Source organism: Hyperolius riggenbachi, chromosome 8 (genome assembly GCF_040937935.1).
Source record: "Hyperolius riggenbachi isolate aHypRig1 chromosome 8, aHypRig1.pri, whole genome shotgun sequence".
NCBI lineage: Eukaryota > Metazoa > Chordata > Amphibia > Anura > Hyperoliidae > Hyperolius > Hyperolius riggenbachi.
The window spans coordinates 40,258,995-40,286,571 of record NC_090653.1 but is presented as its reverse complement, the minus strand read 5'-3'; the positions used below and the strand labels follow the sequence as shown (position 1 = coordinate 40,286,571).

Sequence of the window (27,577 nt, the reverse complement as noted above, 5' to 3'; positions counted from 1 at the left end):
CCTGGTAAAGATCAAAGGGAAGTCAGCTGTTAGCAGCTAGCACACATCCTGAATAACCTGAGTCTCATAGCATAATCCATAACTTCCCAGATCTGTCATATTTCTGGGGTTCCTGAGATGGCAGCTTCGCCAAACGTGAGGGAAGTGTAGCATGAGTCCCGGTGCTGGTTCTGAGGAAGTTTCAGAACATTCTGAGGTAAAGACTGCCAGTTAGGCAGTTTGAAAGTGCCCTGATGATACCACAGGGGTTCCATCCCTCATGTCTGGTATCAGGGCGCTGGGTAAATCGAGACAGACCTGAAAATGTTAATAAATCTGCCCTGACCTGTACGGTTCTGTGAGATAGAGCCCATATATGGGTAGATATGATTTCTGGTCCCCAGGACAAGGGGAGGGCTCATCTCATCTTCTAAGGGGGTGTGTGGCTCCCCGCCCTCACTCCCTCCTACTGAATCAGGGGCATAAGAATGGCAGAGGACCCAAACTCAGTGTCCTCCACCCTGAAACATCTTGAACATTCTGCTGCCAGCCAGAGGACACATGGCTGGTGGCCATTTTGCTGAACTTTGAATCAAGCTCTGAAACAAAGGACACATGGGCTAGCGGCCATCTTGATTGGCCATCTTCTGTAACCTGGAACAAAGAATTCTGCTGAACTTTGATTGAAACCAAGAGCTTTAAGAACCTGAAACCGTTTTGCTTGGACTTGATGATTTTCCCACGAAAGGACATATTTCCACAAACCCTAAGTATTTTTCTACCTTCTTTTATTTTTTTATACTGGCTATTACTGTTTTAATAAGTGTTGATTTTAATAATTGTCTGTATATATTAATTATTTATATTGCTGTGAATAAACGACTTTATCCAAGTCATTCACTGTCCGCTACCCTGCTTATCAGCACACACAGAACTGATCCCGGGTCTCTGAAGATACGCTACTGTTTGTTTGTTGTTGGCTAGACAGAATATCGTGTGTTTAACCGTTTTATTCGCAGGACTAGTCAGTCAGTGGGCTCCTCGATCCCATGGTAACCGCGGTGGTGGCAGTTTACCCTGAACCAGTGTGTGAAGTTGTAATCACCCGTATCTCACAGGCTCCCTTCTGGTTTGTCTGCGGCTATCTCTTAACGGTTCCTGCGCATTGACTGTGACCAGAGTTCGCACAATCTGTGCGCTGGCACCGTTTAGAAGGCTAATTGCGGTCAGCCGCCAGGGCTCCTGTGACAAATGGACTTTTGCACGATTCTAATTTACAACTGTATAGTGTTCATTTGAAGCTTTATTTCAGCCAGGGAACACACTAGAATATTTTCGTGTGCGTTTTCTGCACAGAAAAACTTAGAACTCATGTTACTCAATGGGTTAGTTCACACTTACTGTGTTGTTCGCGCGCAGAAAAAAAACGGACATTCTGCATGATGACTCACATTTCGGCAGTTTTCTCCATTACATCAGCTGCTGTGAAAAAACGTGCACGTTTTCCTGCATGGAAACACACTTGGTGTACAGAAAAAGTATGCAGAAAAACGCGCAAAAAAAACTGAAAGTCAAGTGTGAAATTTCTCATGATTGACAAGCTGAGATTTCCATGCAAAACATTGGAATGCAATCATTGAGGGTGTAACCTAGTTACTGTTACTGTGATGATGTTTTAGTAAACGTCGCGTTGCATAACTGAAAAGCTTTCACTTTTAAATGGAGCAAGGAGGAAGAAGATGCAAATAATATTTACCAACATATTTTCTGGTAAGTGTGATTACTTTTTTCCCAGAGATGGCAGATTTGATTGTTGCATTCATGCAGCGACTGCGTGTGCTGCTTTTCCTGTGAGCAGTGAGGACAGGTCTGTGTCCCTACAGATCTGATTATGTCCCTAGAACTGATAACACTTATGGATGGTTATGTGTATGCTAACTCCTTGCACTCAAAACATTACCTGTGGACGTAGCAACACCAGAGAATAGAAATGAATGGAGGATATTTAAGCCTAGTACACACCTTCAACTTTGATTGGCCAATCACTGCCCGATTTCACCACCTCCACGTAGTATAGGCTCCGAACACAGGGAGAATGCACTGTCCACTCCGCGATCCATCATTGCTCGCAATCCCTAAGGGCTGTGCAGAGAGCAACTGGTAATTCCCGGTGGTGTTGATCCAGGGATTTTATCTGATTGCCATCTGGAGTCGGGAAGGAATTTTTTCCCTTTTGCGGCTAATTGGACCATGCCTTGTAAGGGTTTTGTTTCGCCTTCCTCTGGATCAACAGGGATATGTGAGGGAGCAGGCTGGTGCTGGTGTTGTACTTTGTTTTCTGTTTGAACTTGATTGACGTACAGTATGTCTTTTCAACCCAAATGACCATGTAACTATGTTACTGAAAGTACCCTGGGCATGTAAGGTCTGGAAACAGTCACCACACATGCCCAGTCCACTCCAGCAGCAGCTGAGGAGGCCAGCCGCAGGTAGGTAGGTAGGCGTAAAAAAATCCCTATACACGCATATGTTAAAAATAGTGCACCATCCATCCATTAAAAGAAGCAGCAATCTACACAAAGCAATGCAGGAGGAGGAGCCTCAGCACTACAGCATGCAAGGGGCAGAGGCTCAGTACCAGAGCATGCAGTGGGAGGAGACTCAGCAGTACAGTATGCAGGGGGAACAGTCTCAACGCTACAGCATGCAAGGGGAGGAGACTCAGCAGTATAGCATACAGGGGGAGGAGACTCAGCAGTTCAGCATGCAGGGGGAGGAGACTCAGCACTACAGCATGCAGGGGGAGGAGACTCAGCACTACAGCATGCAGGGGGAGGAGACTCAGCACTACAGCATGCAGGGGGAGGAGACTCAGCACTACAGCATGCAGGGGGAGGAGACTCAGCACTACAGCATGCAGGGGGAGGAGACTCAGCACTACAGCATACAGGGGGAGGAGACTCATCACTACAGCACACGGGGGGAGGAGACTCAGCACTACAGCATGCAGGGGGACAAAGACTCAGCAGTACAGCATACAGGGGGAGGAAACCCAGCATTACAGCATTCAGGGGGGACAGAGACTAAGTACTACAGCATACAGGGGGAGGAGACTCAGCTGTACAGCATACAGGGGGCAGAGACTCAGCACTGCAGCATGCAGGGGGACAGAGACTCAGCAGTACAGCATACAGGGGGAGGAGACTCCACTCTACAGCATACGGGGGGAGTAGACTCAGCTCTACAGCATACAGGGGGAGGAGAATCAGCTCTACAGCATGCAGGGGGAGGAGACTCAGCACTACAACATGCAGCGGGAGGAAACTCAGCATTTTAATAAGTGGGAAGAAGAGATTCAGCACCCACAGCCTCCAAGGAGATGAGGCATACATGCAAAAGAAGCAGGGGGACGTTTTGGGTGCCCAATTTTGATAAGTAGAATATTGGTTACTATACCAATCAATATTCTACATTTTGAAAGTGTAAATTACAATGGTAAGATATAAATTAATAATACCGATATCTTAATACAACTAAACCTAACCCTATTCTCACACAGGCCCCTCCCTCTACTTATGCCTAACTCCAATCACCCCCTACAGATGCCTAAACCCCCAACTCCTAACCTCAAAAATAAACCCCAAAACCTAACCTTAAAGAGGAGCTGTTAGGTATATGGTCTCAGAGAAAAAAAACACATATATCAGTAGCTAAATATTGGCTGTACTTACATTACATATGCATTTCACTGTCCACGTTTGGATTTCACAGAATTTTTATATAGGATTTGCAGAGAATGATGCTCCTGACAGCTCATGGCAGGTTCCATGTTTGTCTGTCTCCTATGAAGCCAATTGTGATGTCATATCCCCCCTGCTTCCTGATGATTTGACTCACAAAAAAGATCCTAATGGACAACACTACTGTGCAGTGAATATTAATTAGCCATGTGGCTAGGAACAATAGCGGACTCATGCAGTATACTCTAACGGAACATGTGCCCTGTGATTTTTCAGTGCTGTGAGCTGGGCTGCGTTACTGGCTGCTGTAACATGAGCCTGTAACTTCTCACTGTGAAAGCAGCCTTAGGGCGGGATAGGGAAATGAAGGGGATGACCCAAGGTAGTACACTGGGGAGAAGCAGCCCGAGAATGCTTTGCAGTATCTGCTATGCGTCCTGCCGGCCTCCTTACAGAGCTTGGGAATAACAGCCTTGCTGTTCAGCACACATCACAGTAAGAGAGATTTTCAACTTCAGTATTGCCTTTTTGGCTTCCTTCTAAACTGTTTAACACAGGAGAATAGAGGTTTAAATTAGCTTTTGCAGCCTGACAGTTACTCTTTAACAACCCCTCCCCCCCCCCATGCCTAACCTTAAAGACTCCCTCACCCATGACTAACCTTCAAAACACCTCCCCATGCCTAAAACAGTGAAAGGGGGGGGGGGGGGGGGGGGGTTTGAGGTGAACCTTCAGGGAGAAAAGTGCTCCTAGGTAGTACTTATTTTTGGAGGGGTAAACCTCTGGATGCAGAAGAGTCTTACCCTGTCCTCCTCAGTAGAGGCAATCCAGCGATGAGACCCCCAAAGCTCCACTTGTTGCCTCTTTGCGCAGGCGCCCCAGCAGCTTTCTGCTTGGGCTCCAGCAATGACCAGTCCAGAAGGGGCTAGCAAGAAAGGACTGAAGGGACTGAAGGAGCAGCCTGCAAGCAAGAAAGGACTGTAGTTTGCCAGGCAGGTACATATGAAGTTAAAGGACAACTAAAATGAGAAGAGTATGGAGGCTGCCATATTTATTTCCTTTTAAACAATACCAGTTGCCTGGCAGCCCCGTTGATCTATTAGGCTGCAGAAGTGTCTGGATCACACCAGAAACATGCAGCTAATCTTTTCAGATCTGACAGCAATGTGATCTGCTGCATGCTTGTTCAGGGTCTATGGCTAAAAGTAATAGATCATCAGCAGGACTGCCAAGAAACTGGTATTGTTTAACCGCTTAAGTACCAGTGGTCTCTGCCTCAGAGACCACTGGTACAATAACGACGGAATACTGACAAATCCCCACATATACCTGCTGCAACCGGCATCCACGCCACACTGGACACGGGATCCTCAGGACATCCACTCTGCTGTCTCTATGACAGCAGAGTCATGTAAGCCAGTCAGGAGACGCTATTATTGGCTCCTGGCCGTGTTTATCAATGTAAGCCTAGGGGAGTTGCTTACATTGATCGACACGGCCAGGAGCCATTGAAATCGGCTCCTGATCAGCTTGCAGGGCACTGCCGTAATAGAGACAGGCAGAGCAAGAGAGCTGCGACAGGACACAGCGGGGTAGACAGTGGCAAGATTGGCTGGAGCGACGAAAACGGCAGATGCACGCTGCTCCGGTGAATTGAACTCTACGCCCTGGCAGCCAAGTAACCATCAAGACAGAGCATAAATTTCAATTACCAAGGTCTTTAAAGAGACTCAGAAGCCTCCTTAAAGTCATGTTTTTATTTTAAAAAGCTCTTAACCTATTTTGGTTCCTGGACGTAGAAACTACGTCCAGGAACCATGTGCGCTACCGCGCGCCCCTGCGGCCGATCGCGCGCGTGCACGCGCACTCCCGGCCGCGGATTCGGTAGCCAGGGAATCAATGTATCGGGCTATGGTGCCCGATCACTGATTCCTCTCCCCCGCTGAAAAAGCGACAGCTTCTCTCGGAAGCTGCGCCTTTTCTGGCCGTTCCCTGCCCGATGCGCCACTCTAAGCGTGGGTTACGCTTAGAGTGACGTCATGTAAACAAACTCATGGCCGCCATCTTGTGGCCAAAAAGTAATACTACAAGTGAAAATAAAAATAAATGAAAATGAACACACATTAACATTATAACTCTATTGTTTACCCCACCCTCCCAAAACAACCCAAATAAAATGTTTACTATAAAAAAAAACATTACAATAAAAAAAAAAAAACATGTAAATATTTACCTAAGGGTCTAAACTTTTTAAATATCAATGTAAAGATGAAATATTTCTATATTTTTTTTATTTTAAACTTGTTAATAGTGATAGATGCAAAATGGAAAAAATGCACCTTTATTTCCAAATAAAATATTGTCGCCATACATTGTGATAGGGACATAATTTTAACGGTGTAATAACCGGGACATATGGGCAAATACAATACGTGAGTTTTAATTATGGAGGCATGTATTATTTTAAAACTATAATGGCTGAAAACTGAGAAATAATGAATTTTTCCATTTTTTCTTATTCTTCCTGTTAAATTGCGTTTACAGTAAAGTGGCTCTTAGCAAAATGTACCCCCCAAAGAAAGCCTAATTGGTGGCGGAAAAAACAAGATATAGATCAGTTCATTGTGATAAGTAGTGATAAAGTTATAGGCTAATGAATGGGAGGTGAACATTTCTCACGTGAAAACCACGGAACCTAAATGGGTTAAGCATGTTTGCCCTAACTAAAACGCCACATCCCTGCGGCTGAAAACGGATTAATTTAGTTTTCAGCCGCAGGGATGTGGCGTTTTAGTTAGGGCAAACATGCTTAAAGCGGATCCGAGATGAAAAACTAACTATAACAGGTAACTTGTCTATATATCTTATCTAAAGTTTAGATAGTTCACACAGCAAATCTAGCTGCAAACAGCTTTAATAGAATATGATTCGTTCTTCCTGTGATACAATGACAGCAGCCATGTTGTTTGTAAACATTTCACAGAGGCAGGCTTATCTGTATCTTGAGCAAAGAAAACTAATCCCCCCTCCTCCTCCCCTGTGCCTGTGAAATCTCTGGCTAGTAATACCTCCCCCTCCTCCTGCCCAGACTGAGCTCCCATGAGCCCTTGCTACTGTCTGAAAGTGCCTTGGCTCTCTGGAAACCTGTGGGCGAGGCTTATTTAGTTTATAGGGAATTAGAGCATTAAAACAAAAACAAAAAAGTATTTGGCTTGAGGAATGCCCTATACACAATAGGAAAGGAACACAATTATGCAATGAGTAAAAGTTAATCTCGGATCAACTTTAAGAGCTTTTTAACCACTTGCCGACCGCGCACTCATAATGCGCGTCGGCAAAGTGGTAGCTGCAGGACCAGCGACGCAGTATTGCGTCGCCAGCTGCAGGCTAATTAATCAGGAAGCAGCCGCTCGCGCGAGCGGCTGCTTCCTGTCAATTCACGGCGGGGGGCTCCGTGAATAGCCTGCGGGCCGCCGATGACGGCTCGCAGGCTAAATGTAAACACAAGCGGAAATAATCCGCTTTGTTTACATTGTACGGCGCTGCTGCGCAGCAGCGCCGTAAGGCAGATCGGCGATCCCTGGCCAATCAGCGGCCGGGGATCGCCGCCATGTGACAGGGGACGTCCTGTCACTGGCTGCACAGGACGGATAGCGTCCTGTGCAGCCCCGATCACCGGGGATGACAGGTAGGAGAGGGAGGGGGGGGGAATTTCGCCGCGGAGGGGGGCTTTGAGGTGCCCCCCCCGCAACATGCCAGCCAAGAGGAGCGATCAGACCCCCCCTGCACACCATCCCCATAGGGGGGAAAAAAGGGGGGGGCGATCTGATCGCTCTGCGTGCTGCCTGATCTGTGCTGGGGGCTGCAGAGCCCACCCAGCACAGATCACAGAATACTGCGCTGGTCCTTAAGGGGGGGTAAAGGGTGGGTCCTCAAGTGGTTAAAATAAAAACTTTATTTTAACGAGGCTCCTGAGTCTCTTTAAGTAGTTAAAGATAAATAAATATTTTAGCCTCCATATTCCTCTCACTTCAGATGTCCCAGGCCTCATTCACACTGGAGCGCTTTACTAGAGATTTCAGCTTGTCTGTAAATCGCTAGCGCTTAAAAAAGCTCTATGGCAATTCAAATCAATGGTAGTGTTCACACTGTAGCGATCACCAGTGATTAGTAATTAGCTGAAATCTCAAACTTGGTGCATACAGCATTTTTGGAGCAATTGCATTTTAATGTAAAAAAAAAAATGCAATCATTTCAAAATCACTTTCTTGTACAGTGAAAAAAAATAATCACAGGAAAATTGCTTTGCATAACACTAGTTATTTTTTTCTGAGTGTTGTGCGATTCCCTGTGTGAATGGGGCCTTAACACTTCTTCCATAATAACCTCACCATTTGGGCAATCTGCTTAACTGCTTGGCACCTGTTATCCCTGCCAGGGCATAGATTTCAATTACCTTGCCACATGTTACCGTGTTGATCGCACTACTCACCTGTCGCCAGAGGTGGGACAAGGTCCTCCAGCACCCAAGGCTGAGACACCAAAGTGCGCCCCCCATCCCTCCCACCCCAGCCGTCACACACTGATTGCTATTAGACTAAGAGGTGCCACAGGGCCAACAACCTCCCCAACACCTTAATATCTAGTTATCTGGCTTGCAGTCACTGCTATGTATCCCCTTTTCTTTCTGCTTCATACACAATTAGGAATGACAGCTGAATGAATTGTGCGCCCCCTCCTACACTGCGCCCTGAGGCTGGAGCCTCTCCAGCCTATGCCTCGGCCCGGCCCTGCCTGTCGCTGCAGGCCACTCCATCTGTTGTCATAGTAACGGCAGAGGGAGTGAGCTTCAGCGACAGGTGAATGGCAGTAGCGGTGGCAGAGCCGGATTAAGGCTAAATGGGGCCCTAAGCAAAGTAACTGATTTGGGCCCCCCATATTAGAATGGTAACATGAAGCTGCTGTGTGCACAGTAACATGCCGGACACACCGGGGCAGCCGCTCTACTGGTTGCTATGGGCAACAGCCCGCTTTCCTCTGCGGGTACACAATGCACGGAATAGCAGCGCCAACATGCAGAGAGAGAGATGAATGGCCGGGACGTTGTCACTTGGGGCACCTCTGTAAAGAGGGTGCCAGATATCACAGCAGCAGCACTTTCCCCCTGCATCCCCAGCCTGGCAATAACAGAAATCTCTGGACACCGCCAACCCGGAAGCCGCCCCCCAGACAGAATTACATAAACAACCCACCACCACCGAACAACCAATTTACTCCCAAACTAGACAGCCACATCCACCATGCAGCCTCCAACCCCATGAATACGATAGTCCCGCAGAGAAGGGCAGCCGCAGCGGTGGAGAAGGACAGCACCAGATGACTTGCATTCACCTATTGCGATCCAAGCAATAGAGGTCCCGTCATACGGAGCCCATCGGTCTCCACTAGAGTGCCGCTGCTCTGTTACTACTACTATTACTACTTCCTGTCTGATCTGAGAATCAGGAAGTTCAGAGGAGACAGATGGGTTTCGGATGATGGGACCTCTATCGCTTGTATCACGGATAGGTGAGTGGGTGTTTGTCATCTGCAGCTATCATTCCTGCCCGCTGCAGCTGTGGTTCTGTGGGAAGGAAGGGAGGAGCGGGCAGCGGCAGAGCGCACAGTAGCAGGAGAGGGACCCAGGAGGAGAGCCCGGCTCTGAAGACAGTCAGCAGCGGGCAGCGTCCTTTGACAGGATGGCGAGGGCTGGATTATGTGCTGATGGGGTCCCTTTGACTCTGAATGGGGGCCCCAAGCGACTGCTTCTGTTGCCTGGTCGGTAATCCGGCCCTGAGCCATGCGGCAAGTCGTCGGTCAGCTTCGTTTTTTTGGTACCAGCAGTCTCTAGTCCTGAAGTTGCCAGAGACTGCTGGTACGCAAGTGGTTAAAAGCCTTTTAATTTCCGTTTTGTGATGTTTACAGGGCAAATGCTATGATATAGGAAACTGGGCAATTGCCCAGCGATCCCCAATTGTTGTAGCGTACACTCAGGAGAATGTTTTCACCTGGTTAGTTTGCAAACTACTCCATGGGGTTGATTCACTAAAGAGTGTTATTTCTTAACGCGTGTGTGTTATTGTACGCAAGAGCGCGACAACGGTGATTACGGCAAAGTGCACGTTATCTAGATAGAGTTGGGTAGTTAAATCATAAAGGGCATAGTGAAACATGTGTGCATCTTTTTTTAGACCAGTAATCCATTACGTGCAATGAGTAATTAAATTCCTTTTTGTTTCTAATTTAATTATTTAGTGTTTGTAGATATTCTGCCATTTTTTCCATTGTTATTTTGCTGTGGTTGCAATGGAGCAGGAGCAGAGAGGGCAGCCACTGAGGCGCAGCCTCAGAACCCAGCAAAATCCTACTACATCACAGAGGACCTTGCGTTTTAGGACCCAGGCACCCAGCCAGAGTCCTGCACATAGGAGTACTCATACTGGCCGCCGCAGTCCCCGCAGCCGCACATCCAGCTGCAGTCTCCGCAGTCGCATACCCAGTAATTAAAGGAATTTAATTACTCACGCGGACTGCAGATGGGGGTGCGGCTGGGTGTGTGGCTGTGGGGACTGCGGCTGGGACTGCAGCTGCATGTGCGGCTGGGCGTGCGGCTGTGGGGACTGCGGCTGGGTGTGCGGCTGGGTGTGCGGCTGTGGGGACTGCGGCTGGGTGTGTGGCTGGGTGTGCGGCTGCGGGAACTGCGGCTGGGTGTGCGGCAGTGGGAACTGCGGCTGGGTGTGCGGCTGCGGGGACTGTGGCTGGGTGTGCGGCTGCGGAGACTGCGGCTGGGTGTGTGGCTGGAAATGCCACTGTGGGGACTGCGGCTGGGTGTGTGGCTGGGTGTGCGGCTGGGCGTGTGGCTGGGTGTGCGGCTGCGGGGACTGTGGCTGGGTGTGCGGCTTCAGGGACTGCTGCTGGGTGTGCAGCTGCGGGGACTGCGGCTGGGTGTGCGGCTGGGAGTGTGACTGTGGGGACTGTGGCTGGGTGTGCGGCTGCGGGGACTGCGGCTGGGTGTGCGGCTGTTGGGACTGCAGCTGGGTGTGGTGCTGGGTGTGCGGCTGCGGGGACTGCGGCTGGGTGTACGGCTGGTAGTGTGGCTGTGGGGACTGCAGCTGGGTGTGCGGCTGTGGGGACTGTAGCTGGGTGTGTGGCTGGGGGGACTGTGGCTGGGTGTGTGGCTGCGGGGACTGCGGCTGGGTGTGCGGCTGGGAGTGTGGCTGTGGGGACTGCAGTTGGGTGTGCGGCTGTGGGGACTGTAGCTGGGTGTGCGGCTGGGGGGACTGTGGCTGGGTGTGTGGCTGTGGGGACTGCGGCTGGGTGTGCGGCTGCGGGGACTTAGGCTGAGTGTGCGGCTGCGGGGACTGCAGCTGGGTGTGCGTCTGCGGGGACTACGGCTGGATGTGCGGCTGTGGGGACTGCGGCTGGGTTTGCGGCTGCGGGGACTGCGGCTGGGTGTGTGGCTAGGTGTGTGGCTGGGTGTGCAGCTGTGGGGACTGCGGCTGGGTGTGCGACTGTGAGGACTGCGGCAGCGGGGACTGCGGCTGGGTGTGTGGCTGGGTGTGCAGCTGTGGGGACTGCGGCTGGGTGTGCGGCTGTGAGGACTGCGGCAGCGGGGACTGCGGCTGGGTTTGTGGCTATGGGGACTGCGGCTGGGTGTGCGGCTGTGGGGACCCAGCAGCAGTCCCCGCAGCCGCACACCCAGCCGCAGTCCCCGCAGCCGCACATCCAGCTGCAGTACCCGCAGTCGCACACCCAGCCGCACACCCAGCCGCAGTCCCCGCAGCCGCACATCCAGCTGCAGTACCCGCAGTCGCACACCCAGCCGCACACCCAGCCGAAGTCCCCGCAGCCGCACATCCAGCTGCAGTACCCGCAGCCGCACACCCAGCCGCACACCCAGCTGCAGTCCCGCAGCCGCACACCCAGCCCCACACCCAACTGCAGTCCACGCAGCCGCACACTTAGCCACAGTCCCTGCAGCTGCATTATTTCAATAGTGTATGCATTAAAAACATTGCAAAGTTAACATTCATTACCTAACATACACTTCAATGTTATTTTTAGGTTGTACACTACAAATAAACATTTTATTGAGTGTTCACAACAGGAGATTTCAGTGTATTAATAACATTGGAATGCAGCTGAAAGCAGACCAAAGCACCACCAGTACTACATACACAGTATGGAGCTTGCATTGTACAATGCCGTCTGTTTCATTCATTCTGCAACTGCATAACACACGTTGACTAACACAGAGTGGGTCACTGAGCAGCGCTTAATGCAGATCTGCATGAAGTCCGGTAGGCGGAAAATAGCAGCGAGTGTGCGCGCATTTTTTGCACATTCACGCTGAGTGACAGAGCTCTGCACAGATATCAGCCTGCCTGTCAGCATTTGCATCTGCCAGACTGGGATAGGAATGACAGAGCTCGGTTGGTGCCAAGAAAAGGACAGCGCATTCCTAATGCTACGTACACACTTGAGATAAAAGTCTTTGGAAAATGAAAGATCACAGACCAATCTTACCACCCTTCATGTAGTATGAGAGCCATACCTACACAGTCTTTTCTATGGAGCTGAACTCCCCATCAGACAGAAATCTTTGCAAGATGCTGCACACAAACATGCTGTACAGACACAAAAGATCAGTATCTGCAAAAGATCTGTTCCTGCAAAAGATCCATTCCTGCAAAATGCATTCATAGTCTATGAGATCTGCAGATCATCATACACGCCTTGTTTAACACATTCATCTGCAGATCAGACAATCATCTGCAGATCTGAAGATCCATCCTGGTGACGTTTTAGTGCGCGTAACGTTTTACGCGTGCTGTAATGCGCGTAATGCATTTAGCACTATAGCGTTATGCATGAATCAACCCCCTTGTCTTTTCAGAATCCATCAGCCTTCACCCCTATGGCATTTGTGTTCCTGTAACCTAACAGCAACCCCCTTCACTGCTGGCTGGGACCTCTCTTATTCTTTGCGGCCGCCCTCCCCTCTATTTACGAGCTCGGCTGGTTTGTGCAGGTGGCAGTAGGGTTCCCACCTGCGCATTAGCACGGAGCCACTCACGCACAGAGGAAGAACTTATGCATGAGTCAGATACAGGCCGTACTTTGCGCCTGCGCAGTGCAGTCACGCTCTCACACGGAGGGGGAGTGTGGACACAGGCAATATTCAACATTAATGTTGAATTGTAAGGCCTGGCTGATCTCTCGTCTTCCTTGCGAATGTAATCAAAACTAAACAACTGAATGCATGCAGAGAAATCAGAACTGCCTGGTACGTCTGTGCTATCCTGTGGGCGACATGGTGGCGTAGTGGTTAGCGCTCTTGCTTTGCAGCGCCGGTTCGAATCCCAGCCGGGTCAACATCTGCAAGGAGTTTGTATGTTCTCCCTGTGTTTGCATGGGTTTCCTCCGGGTACCCCGATTTCCTCCCACATCCCAAAAACATACACACAAGTTAATTGGCTTCCCCCTAAATTGGCCCTAGACTATGATACATGCACTACACCAGTGGTTCCCAACCTTTTCCGGGCCGGGGAACACTTTCTGACCATATTTTTCTCCGGGGAACGGCGGCGGCGGGGGGGGGGGGGGGGGGCGGCGGCGCGGGTGTTTGCGCGACCTAGTGGACAGTGCCGTGCTATGGGGGGGGGGGGGGGGGCGGCTGCATAGCTAGCATAGTTGCCCCAGTATAGGGAGTTTAGTTGCCCCAGTATGGTTAGTATAGTTACCCCAGTATAGTGCCCCAGTATAGCTAGTATAGTGCCCCAGTATAGCTAGTATAGTCCCAGTATGGATAGGTAGTGCCCCAGTATAGCCAGTAAAGTGCCCAGTATAGCTAGTATAGTGCCCAGTATAGCTAGTATAGTGCCCAGTATAGCTAGTATAGTACCCAGATAGCTAGTATAGTGCCCAGTATAGCTAGCATAGTGCCCAGTATAGCTAGCATAGTGCCCAGTATAGGTAGGTAGTGCCCCAGTATAGTGCCCAGTATAGCTAGTATAGTTGCCCCCAGTATAGCTAGTTTAGTTGCCCCCAGTGTAGGTAGTTTCGTTGCCCCCAGTATAGCTAGTTTCGTTGCCCCCAGTATAGCTAGTTTCGTTGCCCCCAGTATAGCTAGTTTAGTTGCCCCCAGTATAGCTAATACAGTTCCCCCCAGTATAGATGCCCAGGAGGGGGGAAGCAGCGCTAGAAGGAGGGGCAGTGGAGGCAGCGGTGGGGAGGGGGGAAATATCACCCCCCCCTCCCTTACCTGGGACCCCTCCTTCTGCCTCTCTCCCCCTCCGTTTAGCGGTGGCAAGTGCGGCTCGGCGGCGGGGAGGCATACGGAGAATTACTCACCACTTCTGCGTTCCAAGCGCCGGCAACGTCATGTCGTCACACATCTCCGCCTTCAATACCACCCACTGTGCTTCCGCTAATCAGGAAGAACAGTGGGCGGCATTGAAGGCGGAGATGTGTGACGACATGACGCTGCCGGCGCTTGGAACGCGGAAGTGGTGAGTAATTCTCCGTATGCCTCCCCGCCGCCGAGCCGCACTTGCCACCACTAAACGGAGGGGGAGAGAGGCAGAAGGAGGGGTCCCAGGTGAGGGAGGGGGGGATATTTCCCCCCTCCCCACCGCTGCCTCCACTGCCCCTCCTTCTAGCGCTGCTTCCCCCCTCCTGCACCCTAAAGTAGGTACAGGTCTGGCGAGAGGCCAGACCTGTACGGCACACCGGGCAACATGCCGCGGCACACCGGTTGAAAAACACTGCACTACACGATACATACATAGACATATGACTATGGTAGGGATTAGATCGTGAGCCCCTCTGAGGGACAGTTAGTGACAAGACTATATATACTCTGTACAGCGCTGCATAATATGTTGGCGCTATATAAATACATAATTAAAATAAATAAATCCTGCTACTGAAGTAAGTAACTTTATATATATATATATATATATATATATATATATATATATATATATATATATATATCTTCAGGTACCCTTTAAATAGCTGGGTTAGATTGACAGGGAATTCAAGAGTCTCATCTCAAATTCACCACATGAAAGCCTCTTCATCATAAAAAAAAAAAAAAAGATCATTTTTACTGAACGCCTTGATGTTTGGATAGCATTCCAGATTCCTGACCCCCAGAGCCAAACCAAGGACTACCAGTGCACTACCTGTGCATGGGGGGCGGGGTTATAAAACACAGTAGCCATATGGGAATCGTCGCCTCTCCCCCACAGTGATTGACACATTGTACATTAGGGGGGATAGCACCCAGGGTGGCGAGACAGTGGAAGCGATGTCACAAGGCAGATTCCAGAGAGATTTTGTGCTGAACTCAATCAGGAATTGGCCTGCAGTGTTTGTGTAGGCAAAAAATCTTTTGCAGATCAGCCTCAATCAGAGAGAGATCTGTCTCTTGGTCGATCTCCCTATACATCGTCTGAGTAGATCATATGGGCAGATCGCTCGCATTCTTCACATATGGCCAGGGCGAGGGAGCACTCACAGTGCCCAGAGACTAGTGTCTCCCCAGCCTCTTCCTCGGCCCAACCCTGGGTCCCATTAATATTAAGTAGCCTGATGCCACGTTTTGAGGATATGAACAAGCATTTTGGCCTCATTCACACCTAAAATCGTTTTTTGTGTGCTTTTTTACCCCCTCCTGGTGCTCTACTGAGGGCTGCGTTTCTGGTAAAAGCGTTTTTCTAAGCACTTTTCCAAAGCGGTTTTGTAATTCACTCCCTGACCCAAGTCAGTAGCCCAGGCATGGGCAAACTTGGCCCTCCAGCTGTTAAAGAGACTCTGTAACAAAATTTTCAGCCTTAGTTTTGCTGTCCTATAAGTTCCTTTGCCTGTTCTAATGTGCTCTGGATTACTGCAGCCTTTCCTACTTGCACAGTGGCTGTATTATCTCTGTTATCTATATATCTATATATATAATAGACTAAGTGCCTCAACCTTCAAACAAGAAGAAGAAGTACTTTGCATGAGAAAATTTATGCGTGATCAAACACCAAGTTTAAGGCCTCTTTTCCACGGACTGTTGAGCTGTGTGCTCAGCAAGCAGTTACCAGGCAGCAGTGAGCAGATACCAGGCAGCAGCAAGCAGTTATCAGTCAGCAGTGAGCAGATACCAGGCAGCAGTGAGCAGTTACCAGGCAGCAGTGAGCAGTTACCAGGCAGCAGTGAGAAGTTACCAGGCAGCAGTGAGCAGTTACCAGGCAGCAACGAGCAGTTACCAGGCAGCAACGAGCAGTTACCAGGCAGCAACGAGCAGTTACCAGGCAGCAACGAGCAGTTACCAGGCAGCAACGAGCAGTTACCAGGCAGCAACAAGCAGTCACCAGGCAGCAACAAGCAGTCACCAGGCAGCAACAAGCAGTCACCAGGCAGCAACAAGCAGTCACCAGGCAGCAGCAAGCAGTCACCAGGCAGCAGCAAGCAGTCACCAGGCAGCAGCAAGCAGTCACCAGGCAGCAGCAAGCAGTTACCAGGCAGCAGCAAGCAGTTACCAGGCAGCAGCAAGCAGTTACCAGGCAGCAGCAAGCAGTTACCAGGCAGCAGCAAGCAGTTACCAGGCAGCAGTGAGCAGTTGTGAGAGTTTGAGAGCCATTTCACTGCCTATTCACAGTCCATGGAAAAGAGGCCTTACCCTAGCAAGTCTGACATTGCAAATCTGGCCTAATTGGATATTCATGAGGCAATGCTCATGCAAATGCATGCACAAACCAATACCACAAAGCAGTCACCCTGCTACATGCTACATTAGCACTATCCGGCTTAGTGCACACCAGAGCGGTTCGGCAGCGTTTTGCGATCCACTTGCGGCTGCGGATACGCTTGGGTAATGTATTTCAATGGGCTGGTGCACACCAGAGCGGGAGGCGTTTTGCTGAAACGCATACTCCCGAGGTGAGGCATTTTTTTGGATTTCGGATGCGTTTCTGCCTCAATGTTAAGTATAGAAAAAACACGAACCGCTCTGAAAAACGGCAGTTCAGAGCGGTTTTGCAGGCGTTTTTGTTACAGAAGCTGTTCAGTAACAGCTTTACTGTAACAATATATGAAATCTACTACACCAAAAACGCTTTACAAAACCGCAAAATGCTAGGTGAAATGCTACAGAAAAATAAGAAAAAGCGTTTCAAAATCTGCTAGCATTTTGCCGATCTGCTAGCAGTTTTTGGTGTGCTCCAGGCCTCCAGAGCGCAACGGGGAGGATTCCCAATGCCCCCTTTTTATACAACTGGGGGGACCGCAGGGTCCCAGGCTCTCTCACTTCCTGGAAACCACAGCGGCACCCCGGAGGGGGAGGCTGGGTGGCGTGGACGACCCCCCCCAAGTTTGGCCAGCGCTGGGGAGAGCCGTCTGCACCCACCTCCCAATATTAAAAACAGGCACTTACCTTAACGTCCATTGCGTTCTGCTACATGCGCATTAATTTGGGGGCACCACATGAGAAAATTAATGCGCATGTAGCAGAACCCAATGGACGTTAAGGTAAGTGGCTGTTTTTAATATTAGGAGGTGGGTGCGGACGGCTCTCCCCAGCGCTGGCCACGCTTGGGGGGGGGCAGCTGCGCCACCCAGCCTCCCACTCCGGGGTGCCGCTGTGGTTCCCAGGCAGCGAGAGAGCACTTTGCAGTATTGGTTTTTTGACCCTGCATAGTTTGGCATGCGAAAGCAAATGCATATTTGCATGAGCATTGCCTCATAAATAGCCAATTAGGCCGGATTTGCAAAGCCAGACTTGCTACAGTTAAACTTGGTGTTTGAGCACGCATACATTTTCTCATGGAAAGCCTACTTCTTCTTGCTTCAAGGTTGAGGCACGTACTCTATTAGATAGATAGATGCGGCGTATGCTACGACGCGGGTTGGCTAGTATGATCTAATCTTCTCTCTTCTGTCGGCTCTGTCGGCTCAGGCTGGAAAGTGTGGAATGTGCAGGGCTGCTTGTGATTGGATAGAAGCGATACACACCCACACTCTTCAGGCCCCCTGCAGGCTCTGTATGACTCACACACTCTGCTTATGTGAGCCTATCACAAGCTGGTTAGTTTGTTTGTAAATGCTGCCTAAAACTGGCAATTACAAGCCAGGATTGCAGCAGGAAGTGGCAGAAACACCACAGAGGGGCCCAGGAGAACATAATGAACAGAATGGTATGCTTTTTATTGTAAGAATTTTAGAGTACAGATTCTCTTTAACTATCATACTAGAGAATAGTATGGAGGGCCGAGTTTGCCCATGCCTGCGCTAGCCTGCTAATTTTTTTTTGGGGGGGAGGGGTGGAGCGGAGCCCAGGGGGGACTGGCAGCAGCACCAGAAGGGCACAGAGGCATGTCATTGTGCACAGAACATGCCTCTGTGTCCTATAATGTATATATTATCCCCGTCCATACAAAAAGGCCGTCGGGGAGAAAAGGGCGCGGGGTGTAAACGATAAGCGGTAATAGCGTTTATAAAAATATTGTGTTGTATTTCGTTTACAACAATGTTTTACAAATTAAAAACATTTCATAATGTGTATGAAATAACAAATTGTGAAAATGAAAATCTTCCCTGTTTTAAAAGTGAAACTTATAATTATGTTTGTTAAAAAAAACGATAATATATGTATAATCGTTATAATTGTATAATATTGTGTATAAACTTCATTTATCGTTTCTTCATGTAATAAAATCTGAAAATATTGTTTATAATGATAAAAAAATATATATAAGTACGTTCATAATTGTTGTAAAACTTTAGTAAATATTACTAACATTTTACTACAACTAAACCTGACCCTACTCACACACAGAACCCTCCCTCTACCTATCCCTAACCCTTAGACCCCACTGGTGGTGCCTAACCCTAAGACCCCCCTGGTGGTGCCTAACCCTAAGACCCCCCTGGTGGTGCCTAACCCTAAGACCCCCCCTGGTGGTGCCTAACCCTAAGACCCCCCCCTGGTGGTGCCTAACCCTAAGGCCCACCCAGGTGGTGCCTAACCCTAAAACCCCCCCTGGTGGTGCCTAACCCTAAGGCCCACCCAGGTGGTGCCTAACCCTAAGACCCCCCCTGGTGGTGCCTAACCCTAAGACCCCCCCTGGTGGTGCCTAACCCTAAGACCCCCCCTGGTGGTGCCTAATCCTAAATCCCCCCTGGTGGTGCCTAACCCTGTGCCCCCCCCCCCCAGGTGGTGCCTAACCCTAAATCTCCCCTGGTGTTCCCTAAAGCTACGTCTACACATAGCGATCCGGCTTATTAATCGAGCCGCTGCTGCGGCTCGATTGATAAGATCCGACAGGTCGGATCTCGCCACCGCCGGATCGCTACGTGTAGATTAGGCTTAAGACCCCCTAGGTGGTGCCTAACCCTAAATCTCCCCTGGTGGTGCCTAACCCTAAGACCCCCCAGATGGTGCCTAACCCTAAATCCCCCCTGGTGGTGCCTAACCCTAAGACCCCCCAGGTGGTGCCTAACTGTAAGACCTCCCAAGTAGTGCCTAACCCTAAGACCCCCCTGGTGGTGCCTAACCCTAAATCCCCCCTGGTGGTGCCTAACCCTAAATCCCCCCTGGTGGTGCCTAACCCTAAATCCCCCCTGGTGGTGCCTAACCCTAAAACCCCCCTTAGGGCCCGTTTCCACTTGCACCGAAACCGTGCTGAGTCCGCAGAGTTTCCCCGCAGGCAAATCGTGCGGGGAAACTCTGCCATAGGGTGCAATGGCAACGCCGGCTAAATCGCTACCGCTAGCGATTCGGCCTGCATTTTCATCCGAATCGGTGCGGGAGGCTTCGGATCCCATAGCCGTGCATGGCATGGCTGATGGTATTCATCTGCCTGCCCGCAGACCCGGAAGAGCCGCCGCGCGTCTCATAGTCGCGTGCGGCTCAAGTGGAAACGAGCCCTTAATGATCGCTTTATTGTGTGGATAATAATGTTTTACAAATAGTGACTGTAAAAAATATATTACAATTTACTTACTGATCGCTTTGTTATGTGAAGAATAATGTTTTACAAACAGTAAGGGATAAAATGTAAAATAATGTTTTAGTTAAATACGATAGATACGTTTAGTATTTTTGTAAACGTGATTCGTCACGGGTGCATTTTGTAAACTTAAATCATCACAAGCGCAGTTTGAAAATGTTAATAATCTCCTCTGGGTGCCCTTTTTTCCTGTTCGGCGCCCATCAAATGATATTTATTATGGGAATGAATGGCGGCGCCCTTTTTGTCCACTTGCCTCATGCGCCTAAATTTCCTGCTTCCATATTATCCGCCTCGGGTACTCTTTCAGACATGAATCTGTCACACCTCTAACCACGCCCTGCCACACCCCTCACCAGGCATATACCAAAGAATTCAGAATCCAAAGATTTATTTTTTTTAGTTCAAACCACTCTGGTCTTTTCTAACCTCACTAGTTTTTCTTCATTTTTACATTTTAAAATAAGAAATATATACATTTAATTGATAGAGATGGGCCGAACCTCCGATTTTAGGTTCGCGAACCCTGTTCGCGAACTTCCGCGAAAGGTTCGGTTCGCGAAAAAGTTCGCGAACCGCAATAGACTTCAATGGGGAGGCGAACTTTGAAAGTTTAAAAAAATTCTATCAACTGGAAAAATGATAGAAAACATGTTTCAAAAGCTCTAATACCTGGAGCCACACCTAATTGAGTGAAATACATATCACTGCTGGAGGACCCGCCTACCCTCCCTCCTCAAAGCAAGGTCCTTTATACCATTTGCCTACCTACACTAATTAGTTATGGGACAGCTGCTATACACACTCTGCTAGGGAGATTTTAATTGCCCTCCACCCTATTCCCTCCTCCCTACCGGAGGGAGGAGGGTCTCTTCTGCCAGGGAATTATACTATTTTAAAAACCAGTATACATCATACCATAGCTGGGAATCAAACCCAGATCTCACTGTGTGGTGGGCACGTCACCCTAAGCACTGTACCACTACAGAAGTAAGTGAAGCTTGCCTAAAATTTAACATTTATGCTCAATGCAATAGAACCATTAGGTTGCTTAAAGGAGAACTGTAGTGAGAGGTATATGGAGGCTGCCATATTGATTTCCTTTTAAGCTATACCAGTTGCCTGGCAGCCCTGCTGATCTATTTGGCTGCAGTAGTGTGAATCACACCAGAAACAAGCATGCAGCTAATCTTGTCAGATCTTACAAAAATGTCAAACACCAGATCTGCTGCATGCTTGTTCAGGGTGTAGGGCTAAAAGTATTGGAGGCAGAGGATCTGCAGGATAGCCAGGTAACTGGTATTGCTTAAAAGGAAATCAATATGGTAGCCTCCATATACCTTTCACTACAGTTCTGCTTTAAAGGGAACCTTAACTGAGAGTGATATGGATGTTTCCTGTAAACTATACCAGTTGCCTGGCAGTCCAGCTGATCTTTGTGACTGCATAGTGGCTGAATCACACCCTGAGACAAGCATGCAGCTAATCCAGTCTGACTTCAGTCAGAGCACCTGATCTGCATGCTTGTTCAGGGGCTGTGGCTAAAAGTATTAGAGACACAGGATCAGCAGGCGATTCAGGCAACTGATATTATTTTAAAAGGAAAAATCCATATCCTTCTCCGTTTAGGTTCCCTTTAAGGATTAGTAGCATAAAAGCCAACTCACATTGGCTGGGATTTGAACCTGGGTCTCACTGTATGGTGGACAAGCACACCAACCACTATACCAACTGAAGCTGGCCTGAAATTGCTGGCCTAAAATTTACTATTTATGCTCAATACAAGAGAAAAAGTAGACAAGACAAATAACATTTATATCACACTTTTCTCCTGGCGGACTCAAAGGACCAGAGCTGCAGCCACTAGGGCATGCTCTATAGGCAGTAGCAGTGTTAGGAAGACTTGCCTAAGGTCTCCTACTGAATAGGTGCTGGCTTACTGAACAGACAGAGCTGAGATTTGAACTCTGGTCTCCTTTGTCAGAGGCAGCGCCCTTATCCATTACACCATGCAGCCACTGCTTACAGATATTTAGCCAGACATGGCCTTCTCTTTTGTGTTATTTGTCTTGTCTACTTTTTCTCTTGTATTGAGCATAAATAGTAAATTTTAGGCCAGCAATTTCAGGCCAGCTTCAGTTGGTATAGTGGTTAGTGTGCTTGTCCACCATACAGTGAGACCCAGGTTCAAATCCCAGCCAATGTGAGTTGGCTTTTATGCTACAAATCCTTAAAGGGAACCTAAACGGAGAAGGATATGGATTTTTCCTTTTAAAATAATACCAGTTGCCTGAATCGCCTGCTGATCCTGTGTCTCTAATACTTTTAGCCACAGCCCCTGAACAAGCATGCAGATCAGGTGCTCTGACTGAAGTCAGACTGGATTAGCTGCATGCTTGTTTCAGGGTGTGATTCAGCCACTATTGCAGTCACAAAGATCAGCTGGACTGCCAGGCAACTGGTATTGTTTACAGGAAACATCCATATCACTCTCAGTTAAGGTTCCCTTTAAAGGAGAACTGTAGTGAAATGTATATGGAGGCTACCATATTGATTTCCGTTTAAGCAATACCAGTTACCTGGCTATCCTGCAGATCCTCTGCCTCCAATACTTTTAGCCCTAGACCCTGAACAAGCATGCAGCAGATCTGGTGTTTGACATTTTTGTAAGATCTGACAAGATTAGCTGCATGCTTGTTTCTGGTGTGATTCACACTACAGTGGCTGGATAGTGTACTGGTTAAGGGCTCTGCCTTTGACATGGGAGACCAGGGTTTGAATCCTGGCTAGGTCAAGTACCTATTCAGTAAGGAGTTCAAGGCAAGACTCCCTAACACTGCAGGGTGGCCTCTTGAGCGCGTCCCAGTGGCTGCAGCTCTTAAGCGCTTTGAGTCCGACAGGAGAAAAGCACTATACAAATGTTTGGATTATTATTATTACTGCAGCCAAATAGATCAGCAGGGCTGCCAGGCAACTGGTATAGCTTAAAAGGAAATCAATATGGCAGCCTCCATATACCTCTCACTACAGTTCTCCTTTAAGCAACCTAATGGTTCTATTGCATTGAGCATAAATGGTACATTTTAGGCTAGCTTCACTTACTACTGTAGTGGTACTGTGCTTAGGGTGACGTGCCCACCACACAGTGAGATCTGGGTTCGATTCCCAGCTATGGTATGATGTATACTGGTTTTTAAAATAGTATAATTCCCTGGCAGAAGAGACCCTCCTCAGGGAATAAGTAGAAGGGTAGGAGGGAGGTGGCCAATTAAAATCTCCCTAGCAGAGTGTGTAGCAGCTGTCCCATAACTAATTAGTGTAGGCAGACAACTGAGTCAAATGGTATAAAGGACCTAGCTTGAAGGGAGGGTGGGCAGGTTCTCTAGCACTGAAAGCAGTGTGTTTGACAATAACATGTCTGCTGACAGTGAAATGGAGGGTAAAAATTTTGCTCAATACAGCATTATGGGGCGAATCGAACTTCCGCAAAAGTTCGCCTGATGCAGGCGAACGCGAACCCCCAAAGTTCGCCTGGAACCGTTCGCCGGCGAACCGTTCGGCCCATCTCTATTAATTGATAGGAATAACGTTTACAGTCATTTTACCACATTTTTCTGTAGAAAAATACATATATTTACATAAATCTGTACATCAGTCCAGAAAGAGGGACACATGAGGAAGACAGAGGAACAGAGGGATCTGGTTCCCAAAGAGGGACTGTCCCTCCAAAAGAGGGACAGTTGGGAGGTATGCGGGTGCTAGCAGCAGGCGCCTGGCCAGTGCACAGAAGGATCTGAGCAGCAGTTTGAGCCTCACGTGTGAAAGAGGCCTTCATTGATTTGTCTTCAGTTTAGTTATAGTTCAACCTCTATTTCTCATTCTCTGAATCTCTGACATATAGATAAGAAAATACTGTGTGTGCATGTCAATATAAAAAGGGAACATCCTTCTCATATCACATAACATAAACACCTCAAGAATGACAGAGCAGGAAGTAACTAGCTCCATCAGTATGAGAAGAATTTATGTACATGGGTCTTAGACTTCTTTTATGCCTGCAATTTACCACCAGATCGGTGGGTCGAGTCGATAATTTCCGACAGGTTCGATCTGATCTCCCATAACTTTTCTGATGGATTTTCCAATCACTTCTATACAGGGGAGGACTGGGACCTTTTGGCCTGGGGGGAAAACACAACCTAGAGGCCCTTTTACGCTAGCCCCAGCCCAAAGCCATATCTTCTTTGTGAGCCGACGTATATAGTGTAAAGCAGCTTTACATGCAATTACGTACATTACCCCCCTGCCCTCAGCAACCCAGGCTTGGGGTAAAAAATTGCTACTGTATTAGCAGTGATCAAAAGCCTGGGTCGGTCTTCAGGTGGCCACACACCATACAATTAAAAGATCCAATTTTTCAACAATTCAATTATTTCGATCAGTTGTCCCGAAAAATTGAGAACTTTTCTTTGTTTTCAATCATTACATCCAAATGAATTTCTCATTGTTTTTGATTTTTGGAGATTGGACTTGTTGGAGATTTCAGACCAACTTTATGAAGAATTGTATGGTGTGTGATGGATTGTCAATTACTTGATGTACAGTTCCAATCATTTTTTTCTGAGTTTTCAAATATGTTATTCATGATTGGGGGAAACATTAAACATAGGCGTGTGGCACATTGTTCAGATTTTTGAATTGTTACAATCAGTCAGATAAACTGATTGCTATTCTTGAATTGAACAGATATTAAAAAAATTGTATGGTGTGTGGCCACCTTTCCACTAGTAAGTTAGTTGGTTTGCCCAAAATCAAGTCTATAGTGGAAACAAAACGAGGACTATGGTAAGGATTAGATTGTGAGCTCCTCTGAGGACAGTCAGTGACATGACTATGTACTCTGTAATGTGCTGCAGGAGATGTCAGTGCTATATAAATACATAATAATGACACGATAGGACATTAAGCTATAGGTGGCCATACATCAGGTGACTTGGCAGCCGATCGACCATCCGATTCGGGGGAGCATTTTACATTAGGGGACATCATTGGGGCGGCAAGACGGATGTGGCATCACAAGGCTGCTTCTGGATCGATTTCAGCATGAAATTGATTGGGAATCGCCCTGCGGTGTATGAGCAGCCGACAGTTCTCTCTAATCAGATTTGATTAGAGAGAGATTTGTCTCTTGGTCGAATCTGCCCACACATTGCTAGATGTATGGGTACCTGGTAGGATTAGATTGTGAGCTCCTCTGAAAACAACCAGCATCATGACTATGTACTCTGTAAAGTGTTGCAGAAGATGTCAGGTGAACAATAGAAACTTTGTGGGAGAGACAGGGACAGATTCACATACATGAGACAAGATGGAGATGTGTGAAAGAAAAATAGAGTACATAGGAAAGAGGGGGGCATGGTGGGGGAGATTGAGAGGTATAGTGCATGGGGAAAAGGAGAAACAGCAGAGATCTCAGCAGGACTGCAGCCTTCTCTGTTCCATTTGGGAAGGTACAGGACATACTTGTAAAAGAAACCATTTGATTTGAGATAAAGGAGATAGCAGGGGAGGAGGGGGGCCTGGGAACACACACACACACAACAATAGATAAGGGAGAAAGTCCACCTGGCAATTAAGCTAATCTCAACTGTCCGGAGTTCAGCTTACACTGAGGATATACTATGCAGTCCTGCCTTCTCTCCCTTCCACATGTCCCACAGTTGCTCGGATGCTCCCAGCCTGACAGCACTCCTGTCTCTGTCCACCTCTGAAAATTGACTGCTGGCCAACAAGGACACACTTTGAAATAGCCGGCAAGAGGGGGCCGGGCGCCACACAGGAAGAAGAACAATACTGTGCATTGCCTGCACATACTGTACACGCTGCCCACTCAGCTGATCTTCTGTCTGGGCTGATCACTGCAGCCTCTCTACTAACGGGACACAGCAGGGGGGAAGTGAGAGAGGAAAGAAGTCGGCCCTTTCCTCTTTTGTTATGCATACACCCAGCAGCCCAAAACACAGAGGCAGGAGGCGGCCCGGGGGGCATCTGCCCCCCATCCCCCCAGGCCAGTCCGCCTATGTGTTAGAACCAGGTGGACCTGGGAATTCACACTGAGCCAGATTACTCTTGTGTTATTACTGTGTTATACTTTAGACCAGTGACCAAGGACCACACACCCAAGCTTAGGGATACTGTGTCATCGATGTGTTATACTTTAGACCAGTTCCAGGGTGTTGTGACCAAGGACCTCACACCCAAGCTTAGGGATACTGTGTCATTGCTGTGTTATACTTTAGACCAGTTCCAGGGTGTTGTGACCAAGGACCTCACACCCAAGCTTAGGGATACTGTGTCATTACTGTGTTATACTTTAGACCAGTTCCAGGGTGTTGTGACCAAGGACCTCACACCCAAGCCTAGGGATACTGTGTCATTGCTGTGTTATACTTTAGACCAGTTCCTGGGTGTTGAGACCACGGACCTCACACTCTAGTCTAGGCTTTTGCTTATATGTTATGACCCTTTGCTCTTTAGACCTCTCTCTTGTCTTCTGATTCGGTACCTTTGCATATCTGCCTACCTGTTGCCAAACCCTGCCTGTACCTGGTTACCGAACCAGCCTTCTGTCTTTGTACCTTATCTGCTCGTGTGTTGCCGACCCGACCTGAACGACTCTTCTGGCTGTCACTCTTCCCTTGAGTGTCAGTCTGTCTGTACTACCTGTGACACGACCTTGCTAGTGTCAGGTAGCTGCAGAGACCTCCTGCTACTCAGAGAGGTCTCTCTGCAGTCCAGTCAGGGGCTCTATCCCTTTGGAGTCCTTTGGCTGCAGTAAAGTCTGATTCCCAGTATTACAGGGAATCACTGGATTTCTAGTTATCTCTATCCCCTTTCCCAGGAGATAGTCCCTGCTCTCCCAAGGGCCACCTGCTCCTCAGGTGGTCCGTGCTCCTTTGTTATCATCATCTCCCGCCCCACGGGAGACAGCTTACTGTTGCACCAAACACTTACACGTTACCAGGTGTCCAGAGGTTAGTCTTACTTGCATTATTAGTAATTCTTCAGATCATCAATAATCGGGTATATATCTGTATTGTTGGTGATACTGCAGATCACCAATAATCAGATTCTCTCTGGTTGCTGACACCAATCGTTACAGAATGGCAGACCTGAAAAGCAAAATGGACGCACTCCACAGCCGTCTTGATGCGCTCACCACCTCGGTGGAGAATTTCATCAGAGTGCTGGATGGTCATCAGACCCAGATCACTGCCTTGTCTGGGTCCATACAGGTCCTTCAGACGGCTGTGAATTCAGTGCGATCTCCTCCAGTTACAGACTTGCGTATGTCTGTACCCGAAAAGTTTTCTGGTCATAGATCTGACTTTCAGAATTTAATAAAACCGAGTAATGTCGTATTTTGAGTTGAGACCCAACTTGTCAGGGACTGAGGCACAGCGGGTTATATTTATTAAGACCCTGCTGTCAGGGGATTCTCAAACATGGGCATACAGCTTGCAAGCAGAGCATAAGGCTTTAACGTCAGTCGACGAATTCTTTAAAGAGGAGCTGTTAGGTATAGGGTCTCAGAGAAAATAAACACATATATCAGTAGCTAAATATAGGCTGTACTTACATTACATATGCATTTCACTGTCCACGTTTGGATTTCACAGGATTTTTATATAGTATATGCAGAGATTGATGCTCCTGACAGCTCATGGCAGGTTCCATGTTTGTCTGTCTCCTATGTAGCCAAATGTGTCGTCATGTCCTGCCTGCTTCCTGATCACAGAAAAGCTCGTACTGAATAACAGT

The 27,577-nt window shown here is 48.3% G+C and overlaps 1 protein-coding gene across 12 annotated transcripts in view; it reads left to right on the top strand.

Annotated features, from left to right (window-relative positions):
* The first annotated feature begins 1,706 nt into the window (after positions 1–1,706).
* LOC137528094 (uncharacterized) overlaps positions 1,707–27,577 on the top strand; it is a 115,977-nt gene continuing 90,106 nt past the window's right edge. For all 12 annotated transcript variants that reach the window (XM_068249360.1, XM_068249368.1, XM_068249369.1 and 9 more), the window contains exon 1: positions 1,707–1,749. In XM_068249360.1, coding sequence (XP_068105461.1) covers positions 1,719–1,749 — 31 coding nt within the window. In that variant the 5' untranslated portion in view covers positions 1,707–1,718. The remainder of the gene's footprint in view (positions 1,750–27,577) is intronic.